Here is a 13,256-nt window from a genome sequence, read left to right as displayed (position 1 = left end):
AACCTCTGTTGGTCTTAAACCAATACATGTTTTTTTTCAAATAACATGCCAGAAATCTAAAACATTTTGTAGCAATGTGTTGTGGAATTACCAAGAATACAATGGGAAAATATACACATTCATCATATTATATAGCAATGCATGTCTTAATTAAAACAACCATTAAGCTACATAATTAAAATGATCAACTATGTGAAAGTTACTACTATATAATTTTACTGGTGTCTGGATGTGACTCAATTTTAAACATCTGCATTCTTAAATATCTAGCAAAGTTAGTGGTTTAGGCTGGGAACTCGCTTAAACCTACCTGATATCACACGCTCATTTAATATATTCACAACTCATTTCACTTCCTACATGCATAATCTCATTATCTGCGGAGTACTCATTAATCATTCAACAGCTGATGACAACAGCCAGCGGATGTCAAGGCCAGAATGTTCAGGTTCACCTCCTCTCTCCCGTCTTGGCCTGACAGGGAAGGTGGTGCAGTCTCTGACCAAGGTTTGCAGTTCACTGCTGTTCTGGCAAGGGCAGCTGTCACAGTTACTGGAGGCCAGAGGTGACCATTAAGGCGCTGTTGCTGTTCTTTGTCATCACATAATGTATCCTGACTGAAATTTTTTTTCCAGTCTACAGACCATGACTGGCACTAGCAAATCGATCCATCCATTTTCTAACCCTTTTTATCCAGGGCAGCCTGAGCCTATCCCAGCCAGCAGTAGGCAGAAGGCAGGACACACCTTGGACAGGACCCTAGACCATCATTGGGCACTCAGATACAAACACACACAAGGGCCAATTTTCCCAGCAGCCAATTAACCTACTGTACAAGTATGTCAGTTTAGCACAGCAGTTAAGAGAAGTGTTTTCAATTCCAAGGAATGCTCTTCAAATCCCAGGCAGTATGTCTTTGAACTGTGAGAGGAAACTAAAGCAAATGTGGGGAGAACATACAAACTCCACAGAGACAGCACACAGGTGGCATAAACCCTGTTTAATAAAGTTTAGTTACACTGAAAGAAACCTTATTTAAATCACAATCCACAAATGGAGGATTCCAGCACTTTTCATTAGCGTCAAACATTGATTTGCTAAAAATAGAAAAAAGAAAAACCCAAAAGAAGCCTTATGCACAGGACATTGGAACAATATTAAATACAGATATACTTCCCCAATCAACATCAATGCATGCCCTCTCGCTATTTCTTTTAACACTTCCAAAACACAGGTGAAAAATGGCCTGGAGTAAATCAACTGCTCCCAACTGTGCTGCTGAAAAGGTTACATTGCCTCTCATTCGTATTGACAAAGTCTCTTAGGTATACGAATACTGTACATTCATCCTTACAGCTGATCTCTTAGTGAAACCATGCCATGTTTCACTAATTTTAATTGTAATTCCCTGATGGAGAGCATGGAATATTCCAAGTCTGAGGGGAACCTGATCCCCGTTTATTTCTGGTTAATGTCACACCAGGTGGTTTTAATGGAACACCATGCAAACGTATTGGTGGACTTCACAGCTGTAAAGAATACCAACCTTAAACTCTTGATTGAGCCCTTTATGGTTACAATTCATTGCTGACTAAGTGGGTTTGTGAACAGAGCTCAGGTTGAGTTGTCAACTGCTCAATGAAAATGGTGCCAATTCACATGTTGGAAGCAGGTGATCTGATCTCCTTGTGTTAGTTAATTTTCCAGTTAACAGCATTAGTATTACTTGATCGATTTCATGTACAGTATTTATGGATGAGCTCTTGTATATAAAGTGTTTGTTTCCCCCCCCCCATCTTCCAATAAAATAAATTTGATCACAACACAAATGCAAGGAAAAATCTATTATCCAACAGCAATGATCAGGGACATTCACATCATAAAGAAATGTTCCATTAACATCTGAAATTTAAATGCAATCCACCACTTTCTGAACTGCCGAATTTAGCTCGGAGTTGTAGATCATGAAAGGAAATTGAGAAAATCCTTGAACTTTATTGCATGCTGCACCTGCAAGCAAAAAAAATAACAGTAAATGTATACCAAACATTACATGAGAGCTTTTCAATACATTTATCATTTGCATTTTGAGGGGGGGGAGAAGAGAGAGACACAGTTGTCCCCATTTAGAAATCAGATGGCAACAAAAATAGTTTACAACAGAACCCAGGATAAATTGGCATTGGAAATTTACAGGAATATTGTCCCCCACAACCTGAAACAGTTAAATATTGTCCCCCACAGATACCCACCATATCCTCCTGTTGCATTTGCACAAATCAATGCACCGAAGAAGCAAGGAACGTGCTCTTTAATTCTAGCAATCGCAGTTTCACATGCGGCGGCTGGATTCATTCCTTTCCTCATTAATTCCACAGCAAAGAAACTTAAATTCACAGAAGAAAACAAAAATCCATATTTAGAAAGTAGTGTTTCTAATTTTTACATTTTATAACAAAGGCATCGAGTAATATTTTCCTTGGCATATTCAGCAGGACTGTCTAGCCCAAATTGTGGAGGGCCATTGTGCTAGTAAACTTTTGTTTCAGTTCTGGATTCCAACAGAACTACACACAAAAAAACAAAAAAAAACATTACTACCAGATATTTTTGGTATTCAAAATTGAAATTTTGTACACAATAGCTTATTGGGGAGCTCACAAAAGCAAGTTTACCATTTATTATAAATCAAAAAGATCCAATCATATTATATACCTAGACATTTGCAACACAATGTGCTATTGGCCAATTCGTGTATGTATTTGAGATGTTGAAACTGGCAAGCCTGGTTGTGTGTTACTGCACATGGGTTTAATTCATCAAAGAAGTTTTAAAACTTTCTAGATACCCAAGGGTTATGGTTGCCGGTTAAAGGCTTAGTAAAACCAAGTCCCCCATACTGGAGATGAAGAAATTGAATATTCGATATGTGCAAGAGGCTGTAGAATTAGCAGATCCTCCTCCACACTGCAAGGAAATACTTCAGTAAACTTCCAGCTGACAAGTACGCCCTTTCTGCTTTTTGAGCACCTTCTGCCATGTCGGGTCATTCAAGCTGAAAAATCTGCTTAACGCGGTCTTATCAAAGTCTTTTACAAGTCCGAGAACCTTGGAAGGAATCGCATCATAATATCCCCATTTCCAGTAGCTGCGGCTCCCCCCACTGCGCTGTCAGCGTAGGCCCCGGCTCCAGCGATCGGCGAGTCCCCGACTCGGCTGTGGCACCAGAACAAAACAGAGCTACATTCAGAAATAACGCACCAAGGAAAGTTGAAATCTGGAAGCAAGGGATGGGGAGTATACAAGAAAAAAAAAGGACTGAAGAGTGTGCTTCACTTCACCCATGAAACGCCCCCCCTCCCCATAGGCATTAGACTTCATACAACTTGAACAAGAAAGCCTTGAAAATGACTATTTACCATAAGCAAGATAACTGCAGGCTTTCAAAATGCCAATACCAGCTTTCAAACATAATATTTCCAAACTTTAGTACCCAACCACTGTGAGCTCACAATAATCCAGAGTAGAAACGTCTATCATATTGCATAAAACAAGCCATTTTTCAGCACACCATTTTCTAATAGCTACATCCAATACAGCTTTCACAGACTAGACTTCAATTTGAATAATAAATGTCCCACACAAGTTTCCTGTAAAGAAAAAATTACAGACCGTATGCGTCACATTTGGATTCTCAAATTTGAAATACAAAAGAGACTAGAGTATGGGAAACCTTTAGTATGGAGTTGCCCATTTAGAAATATTAATGGACATTGAATACAGTTTAAATTAAAACAGAATGGTGAACTAGGTAGATTAGCACATGCAGCTATCATAACTAATATGTTTGTGTTGAGGAACATTAAAAATGGCAAAGTTAGCTCAATAAAATGATCTGGTTCATTAGCATCAGCACTGGTCACAGTGGTTGCCAATTGAAATGATCCTTTATGAAATAGTTATTGTTCTTTCAACCACATTTAAGGAGTGGGCTCACTCAGCTAACTGGACACAAAAGGTAACCTGTAGCATGGAACACAAAGTTAAATAAAAAGTAATTTTAATTCTCACTCTCTGCTTAATAAAATTCAATATTATACAGCAAGGACACAACTACCCTGACACTTATTTCAATCTGCTGGAGCAGAACACTCACAGCATAATCCTTTACTAATTGATACACAGTAGTTTAATACAAACCCTGGGACCTTGTGCTTTGCTCCATTAGTTGATGTCCCAGCAGCAACATGTCCTTTCTGATTGATCACAATCATCCCTAAAGGAATGGAAATAAAGAAAATGGTGAGCCATGACTTTCTGAATAGCTACTGTATAAGCACATGTACAGTACACAGCTGCAGACCTTTTTAACAGCTCTCCGCTTCTTGTCACTCTGTGCGACGCCAATGCAAATCTGTCCCAAATGATGTCTAATGGCAAATTTTACTTTCTCTTTTTAAGCAGCTTACCAAAAAGTGAGCCTTTTAAACTAGGCTGGGAGCAAGATACCATTCTTTATAAAGAAAGATCAGAATTACAAAAAGGATTTTTATTCTGTTAACACAATTTAACACTCCAATGGGAAAACAAATTTGTCCCAATACTTTTAAAAAGCAGTTGCATATACTGTAACTTATTTCTTAGTTACAAGAAAATTAGAAACAGCTGGAATTTAATCAAATATCCCAGTTCTCAGAAACTAATTTTTAAATCACAAAAGCACCGTAAATGCCAAGCCTCAGACAACAGTATTCGGAAAATGAAATAACCATTTATTATTCATAACCATTTAAGAAGAATGTATTCTCAGTCAAGATGGTGACAACTAGATGCTAATCCTGTTTCTGCTCGACACAGCAGAAAACAACAAAAAAAGATTGTTTACCATCACAACCATAAAAGTTTCATAAGCAATATTTTAAGAAGTTTATAGTTTTCAGGCAATTTAATTACAAACCACAGAAGCTCATTTAGTTCTTGGTTCTTTCAATTTGAAAGTTTTTGGCAATTGAAGCATTACAGCATTGTTCTAGATTTCTATAGGATAAAATACTCCAAAAAAATCTTATTTAATGTTACTTTGTAAAAAGAAACAGTTATTTGATAATGAATCACCCTTTTGAGGATATCAATTTCTAATATGAAATGCATATTTTGTAGCCATTCAGAAAATTATCCCACAGTTCTTTACAATATTTGTGAACTGAAGTGCAACCACCTCTGTGGTTTTAAGTGGTGAAAAGAAAGCCATCTTAAATTTTTACTATTCAGATTTCATGCTGCTCTGCATCCTGTTCATAATTCAGCCTTCAAAAGATAACCCTTACCAATATTTCCTTCTTAAAACAGCCAAGCTTTTAAAGGTGCTTACAGATAAATAGAAAACAGGCACTGTACCAATAGTGTCATGTATATGGATATCAATATGCCTGTCTTTCCTTTCGTCCTGAAACCTGGCACTGGGTTTGTATGGGCCACATGATTTTGAAGCAGGTGGTGAAACATTCTGTTTTTTGAAAAAAAGTGAAAAAAGACATTGTAAACGCATGTAAAGATGAGGAACAAAAAAAAAACAAAGCAAAGAAACATTTGCCATTTCAGAATTTTATGCTCGTCTTACAAAATAAAACCGATCTAAAAAAAGTAACTTTTTATTTCACTGTCCTTGACACCACATTTCCCACCCCCCCCAAAATATTTAGGTCTACCCCTTCATCTGTTCTATGGAGAATAAAACATGCTTTGTTGCCTGTTTTGATCAAACTGGACCACAACCTAGCAGCTTTAATCTACAGTACTTCTTTGGTGGGTACACTCAGCTCAATAAATATTTTATATAAGATATCAGTATGAGGTTTCACGTCATATCTCCAGTGGGCTTTGATCAAGCCAAGTCGAACAGCATGTTGGGATCAAGAGCCGTCCTTCTCATATAACCCACAATTAATTATTCATGCCAACTTTAGTACATTATGCATAATTTTGGGTAAGGATTAGGGTAATATCCTTCAGCAAGTTCTCTGAAAAGTACACACCATGGATGCAGCATTAAGAAGACACCACCTATACTGTATATTTCCCCACTGAAACTGTACATACAGTACCTAAATCAAATCAAAGTCTAATAAAGAAAGGACAAACTAACAAGCTTTGACAAAAAAAAGGCCATTTTCACAGCAGGATTTAGAACACCACTGCTAAGTGGGGGCTTTTGCAGTACAATTTTTCTATTACAACAAAAAAAAGTCAAATTTCCTGTATTTCCTGATTTTCTCATCCAACACACTTATGTTTCAATTTGCATCTTAAGTCTGAAATAAATTCAAATTTAAAATTTGAGTCTGAAAATGCATTAAACGCGAAGAAAACCAACTCAAAGTGAGACTCTGAAACCGAACAGGATGTTTCAAAATGTCAAATCAAAACAGAAGGGTTTGTTTAGAAAAGAACACTCCGTTAATACTTTTCCATTTCAGTTTATGGCGATGGTGCTGTGCCATATACATAAATATATAGTAAATTAAGTGTTTAATGATGAAATACTAACCCACTGGCTTCTCCTTGTTAGCATCTAAAAATGTAACTAGTGGTCTCTTGTAAATGTCTCTAATCCTGACAAATTAAATTAGAGAACATCAGCAAAAAAAAACTACTAATCACATGAATTTAATCTACCTACCTATTTACTAGGGGCTTCCTTTATTATGATGTCAATGAGGTATTTTTTGGAAATAAGGAGATGCTAAAGGACAATGATGAAATGCGTGAATACATGCATTTGATCTGGAATTACTCCTGCTTTGTTAATCAATAAAACACTTTTGAACAATGAAAGTAGGAAGAACAGATTCCCCCCCCCCCCCCCAGACAGGTAGTACATCATAAACAGCTACACCTCAGGGCATAAAACATTCAGTGCTATTGTTGCTTTCTTTATAATAGAAATAAAAAGAAAATCAGGTACCTTTCGATAATTGGGTTGACAGTTTTCATTCAGCCACTGTCTATGAATTGAGAACGACTCATTGGTTGTCAAGTCTCCAGCAGTAAATCCCATATTTTCTGCAAATATGGATGCTTCAAGCAAAAAAGGGAACAACCGTTTAGTCCTTGCAAAGCCACAACATTGCATGAATTTCCAAAAACTGATTTTTAAAAGAGAGAAATTCTAGAAATCATAACAGTTAAGCTTTCATTTGTATTTCACAACACTAAAATTACTAGTCCCCCCATCTGCAATAACACATGGTTTGCAGTATTTCACAGATTTCAAGAATGCACTTCACTCTAGGCAACTGTATAGAGACAAGCCCTGCAAACAACTTTTATGCTACTAGCGTTCCATTTGCCGCTTCAAAAGCAATAAAATGCTCAGTTTATATAGGGTTAAAGCCAGTGTTGCTTCTTTAATTCTGAACGACAGTAATCTTTGAAATTTATATTCAGAAGTCCTCCAAGGATATATTTTTTTGTTGTTGTTTTTAAGTCTTGGGTAAACAGCAAAATTTGGATCATCTGGTGTTCTTAACAAGATCCAACCACTTACACATTAGTCAGAGAGCAAACACACTGACTCAGACATGCGTGACAAAGTGGCAGCAATTCAGCCTTTTGACTCCCCCCCTCCCCCACAAGTATCCAAGGAAAGATTTTCTTTTGGCATACTTGATTCTTTTAGTTTGCAAGCAAAACATCTCATGTACCTTAGATCTCAGCACTACTTGTCTATCTCTCACCATTAAAAATATATATATATATTCCTGTAAAGTATTTTTTTTAAAAATTGACATTTCTGGTGCTCACATTATTGGACATGTCACAGCTTTCAGTTTCTTATCTTTTGCGATAAACAATTTCTCCAATTTATAAAATACTACAACTCCATTCTATTGATGTGACCTGAAGGGTACATACTTATGTAAAAACAAAAACTGCAATAGCATTTTAAATACATTCTGCTGAAATGTATTGGAACTCGCTTTGGGACAAAAATAAATAAAACTGTACTGTGTACTTGATTTTCTAGAGCACTTGCAATTTTAAACACGAGGGACACGTGACAGTACCTGATTCTCCCACTAGGAAAGTGTGCCATGTGTGCTCCATCACAGCCCGTGCCACACCAATGGCGTTCCTGATTCGTCTCAGGTCTCCTACAGCTCCAACTTCCATAGTATCCCTGCAACATGTACAGTAAGAAATACAGAAAGACAAAATAGCCCACTCACCCTCCACATTATCACAGACCGAGGAGGTTATTTTAAGACTGCTTTCTCTTATTTAAAGAGTGCTACGATGAATATCGTTGACCACGACTATCATCTGTTACATAGCCAAATGGCAAAAAGATCTGCAATTACACATTGATTGGGTTCAACTGTACTTTTACCACAAACAAAGCCCAACATCAAGCCTATCCCCTGATGTTACACTAGATTACAGCCCCTAAACCCTTGGGGATAAGATGTGAGGGACATGCAGACCTCTGTAAATATATAAATATTTAAAAGACTCAAAAATAATTAAAGGACTCCAGAACGTTGGAAAAAAAGACATGAAAATCCGTGAAATTGACCCACCACCACCAACACCCTTTTTTTTTTAAATCTGTGCCAAACATGTTTTCAGAGAAAAACAAAACCAACAAAAAACAGAGAATCTCATTTTCATTTAAATCATTTCTTTTAAATCATTTTCACATCAATTTTAAAAATTACAGAACCTGGATTAGTTAAACGCGATACTAAATTCATTCAGCTTTATGTTCATAGAAATGTGTTCAAAAGAAGGTTACAAGCTTGAAATTTCCATAGGGTTTTGTCCTTTGGCAGCTTTTTCAGCAGTCTTTCCTTTTAAAAGGTAATTATCAGTTGCCCAGTCTTCACTAAATCCAATTTAGTTAATGGTATTTATAAGTCCCTAAGCTTAATTTAAAAAAAAATAAACTAATGACTTTAAGCATCCCTGCTTTGGACCCACTGCTTACAAGGATAGGGTCTGGCTCCCCTTCGACCTCAAACTGGAAGAATGTTTGAAGGTGGATTTGACAACTGTGTGCCATGTACAGTGCATCCTCGGTCTGTTATGATAATGATTGCCTCAATATTACATTTAAATGACGGCAACCATTAAAAAAAAAAATCTACCCCAGGACTGCAGTGCGTGTTCAAGAGACTCAGGGAGCAACCTCGCATTTAGGACAGTGACAGGGTAAAACACAGAGGTTGTAAGCTTGTTTCTCACTCCTGTTACTTTCTTTAATAAATGTTAGCAATTTATACTGGGAACCATAGTGGGTCTAAGTGCAACATCAAAAAGTCTAAAATCACCTCACATGGGCTTGTGCAATAAACTGAAATAAGTCAACTGCTGTGCAGTGGAAGTCTCATCAATCTCTCCCGTCCTATTAACACCAAGACCACAGGACGATGACTTGAGCTCTTCCAGATCACCCACTTTCAAATCGAACAGCATCAGGAACCGCACGGAGGAGCGCTCACCCGTTCATGATCATCGCATCCAAGGTCGTTTCTCCCGTCTCATCGGGGTTCCCTCCATAACCTACGCTGCCATCGCACTGGTAGATCTCACACTCCCCACAGCCCTTTACCACGGCGTCTACCGACGAGCCGCCGGACCGCAGGATGCTCCACGCTTCAACAAGAAGGGGGGGGGACAATTAAACAGCGCACCACCAGGTACAAAACAGTCCTCGCCACTGGAGCGACAAAGATATGTTAATGGATCCAAGTAAGGAGCCTTGAGAGACAAAGATTTGCTTCTCCGTCTAAATAAGGACCCCCCCCCCCGCATTACAAATAGACCCCTTTCAGAAAAATCTCTAACCAAAAAGTTCAGAAAACACTATAAGTGTCACAAGATGGACATCCCTAATAAGCTAGCACAAAGCTCTGCTTATTTTAATGCCAAACCTGTTTCAACACTGTGGGTATACTGGGCTACTGTACAGTATGTTGGCAGAAACATTCCACATATGAAAAACCTTGAGAGGGACAATTTAGACTTGCCACAAAAAAAAAGTCCCCATCTCTAGAAGAGAATAGGAAACCAGAGGACCCAATTAAAACCTACACAAACAGGGAAAAAATGCCCAAGCTGGATTTTTAACCCAAGACTCCCGTAATCATGATACCCCTTTTCAGATATTTTATGGAAAACGCTCTATAGGGTTTCAAAAATTTGATCCAATAGTACGAATTTCTTGTTACCTACCGTTTGAATTCCTGAAACGGCCGACAGATATTAAGGACACACATTTTTGGCTAAGGTAATCAAAATAATCTGAGGGGCTTCGATTTCAATTTAATTTGGATAATGAGGTTTTGCGGGGGCAAACAGGGACTATCCAAGAAAACAGAAAATGTGTTTAACTGCACCATTTGGCAGGTAATTCTTTTGGTGCCATCCTAAAAAAAATAAATAAAACCCCTGCTGCTACCGTTCCTTTTGTTCAAACAGCTTGAGTGTTAACAGCCGGATAATTATAGAAAACACCGAGGTTCAGAGGGAGAGGAAGAGCATCAAAGCAACAGAGGACATATTTGCGAGTAGTGAAAATGCCAAGTGAACAGAACGCTGATGCTCCATGCTGTTGACAACAGTGTTGCTACATTTATTCCAGGAGCTCTTCATAAATCTTCCACATGGCTTGTCTGAGAGAAAGCAACCAAGAGTACACGCAGATTTATGTGCCAGTCTTACTGCATGTATAATTCGTGCTTTCAAGATCATATAAATAAACGTATGGAGCAACATACAGTATGACTTCTAAAGCGTTAAATGTCTAGCACATACAGGTACTGTAGCAACGAACATTCACTAACTATTTATTACGTTTTATGAGCACCACGGAAACAAATGCGTTACAGTTATTATAAACAGGAAAAACTCATCCAAGTCACACATACTGTAAACATGGTATTTACCTTTTTCTGTAGCTGGCTTGAAGGACCAAGTGTTAATGACCAAGGGTAATACAGCGTGGCTAACACTCACCAGGAAGAAGAAAATACCTATCTGAAAGATTCGACTCATTTTCATAAAAGACGATTCTAAAACAATAAAAGCTCTCTGGTCGAGCTGCCTTTTAAAACACCTACAGTAGAGACGTCAGCTAATAAAACTAACCTGTCCGCAGCTGAGGATACTTTACAGTAGTTGCCGATTTCTTTTGACTTTTACTCAGAACATCTACAGTACAGGACCAGATCTGTTCAACACACAGTAGAGCTCTATGCACACATGCAGTCACTTGCGATTCCTGAGACGACGAGTGCTGAAATACTGTATAAAACAGGCAAATTAATTCAACTGAATAATAAAATGAAATTCGTAAGCAGACACTAATGCAGTAGTTTCTACTTTACTGTAGGTCAGCTGCAACATTCCTTCTTTTTTTTACCATTCTTCCTTAATGTAGCAACTTTCTCGTGACTTTCGCAGTGCCGAGCGCATCACGTGCTTGTAAGGAAAGTGCTTTGAGACAAATAGTGTTTTTAAAACACTGGCAATGTAATCGGTTTTCATATGAGAGATAAAATATTAGTTTCTCTGAATCCTATTATAAATAGCAAAAAAATAGGTGTTATGCATCTATACATCGACTGTTTATTATAGTGTGTAAACAATGAACCCTTAATTTGAACGTTTTATTAAAATGAGAAAAGCACATTCTTTCTTCCTGAACCTTATTATTGTACGTAAAATTGCTCTCCTTTGGTGTACCTCACTTGCTGTATTTAGTACACACAACGTTTGTAGCATTTTGAGTTTATGTATTACTTTAAAAAAGTCATGAGAGATTAAATCAAATTTGCTGAAATATCCAGGATGTTGTACTGTACATGTCCGACAAACTTTATTTTGAAATAATTATCACTTGTATGTAGAACAGTTAATTTAAACTTAAATCCTATAGGACAGCCTGATAACGTGGCATTAATTACACGGTAATTATTAGGGATACACGGTAATTCTGTATCCTTTTACTGATCCGATACACCAGCCGACACTGGCTCCCAGTGATCTTCTCATGGTCTGTACGCAAGCAGTGTATTTTGCTAGTAAATCTCTTATTTCACACATACAGCGATATCTCAAACATAGCCGACACAGCTCGAGTACATACTGTACATCGCAAGTTAAATCTTGCAGTGGTACACAAGTCCACACAAAATATACTGTACAGTATACTGCATCTCCCCCCAGTGATTAACTACAGGTAAGCGCCTAAATGATTATTACAACGAATACGCCTCTGCGCATAACAGTGTGACGAACACGCCCCTACGTACAGCATAACAGGGATCTCAGCCAGCAAGACGCCGGTTCGCGGCAAAGGGGTGGAGGGACAAACCGGGTTTGGGAGCGTCGAAGGCACAAGCCCTAGAACCCGAGTACAGTACATTACATTATAAAATGAGCGTTCATGCACATTTAAAATAATACCATAAACTTAAATCTAAAGCTTTCCACTATAAACATTGGTAAAAAAATAAAAAATAAAATAGGTTTAAGCCACTGACTTAAAAGTATTTGTTTAATATACAGTACAAACAGATTTACACTATCTGTTCCAAGTCTCTGTTTCTATGCTGTCTTTGCACACGCAATGCAGTATTTTCTATCCCTAAAGAGATTTTTTTCTGTATTGTACGTGTTATTTATTTAAATAAAAAATGCGGCTGCTCGCTGGAAACAATGTATTATAATCCGTAAAAGAGTTCTGAGTAAATAAAAAAAATCTTACTTTTTTTGTTGGATTGTTATACTAGTATGGTTTACAATTTAGCCATTTAATGTTCTGTACAATTTAAACAAAACAAATCAGTAAACAATGAGGACCCACAGGTGACTGCTGAAATCTGTGGTCAGGTTGGGAGGTGTTTAGAATGTTGTCTGCGACTATTAACTAATAGGAAGGCAGATATGGCCGATATTGGAAGATCACATTAGTACATCAGTAGTACAGTCAGTCATTAAGAGTCTGATCCTTGTTATTTTCATCCACTTCCATCCCGAATCTAGACACCGTGGGTGAGTTACTGTACACCCACATGTAAACCGGTCTTTCAAACATATTCATTAAAGCTGTAAGCAAGAGAAAGAAAGACATACTGTACAGTACAGTGTGCTCAGATTAACATGGTAAGAAAATAAATTAATGGATTCAAGAATGAGAATCTGTTACATTGCAGAGCAAAGATTATTACACATTACCAACTAATTAAAGAAGT

General features: G+C 37.6%; 1 protein-coding gene across 1 annotated transcript; it reads right to left on the bottom strand.

Annotated features, from left to right (window-relative positions):
• Window positions 1-982: 982 nt before the first annotated feature.
• aga (aspartylglucosaminidase) lies at window positions 983-11,490 on the bottom strand. Its single transcript, XM_088916906.1, has 9 exons — window positions 10,947-11,490; window positions 9,501-9,654; window positions 8,067-8,179; window positions 6,965-7,077; window positions 5,398-5,506; window positions 4,201-4,276; window positions 3,109-3,216; window positions 2,253-2,386; window positions 983-2,010 (listed from the first exon to the last, which is right to left on the bottom strand). Exons 1-9 carry the CDS (start codon window positions 11,059-11,061, stop codon window positions 1,910-1,912), a joined length of 1,023 nt encoding a protein of 340 aa, XP_088773032.1. The 5' UTR covers window positions 11,062-11,490; the 3' UTR covers window positions 983-1,909.
• Between the last annotated feature and the right edge of the window lie 1,766 nt (window positions 11,491-13,256).

The sequence above is a fragment of the Atractosteus spatula genome, chromosome 1, assembly GCF_055471065.1.
Source record: "Atractosteus spatula isolate fAtrSpa1 chromosome 1, fAtrSpa1.hap1, whole genome shotgun sequence".
Classification (NCBI taxonomy): Eukaryota; Metazoa; Chordata; class Actinopteri; order Semionotiformes; family Lepisosteidae; genus Atractosteus; species Atractosteus spatula.
The sequence above is the reverse complement of the archived record's forward strand: the minus strand, read 5'-3'. Positions and strand labels throughout refer to the sequence as shown.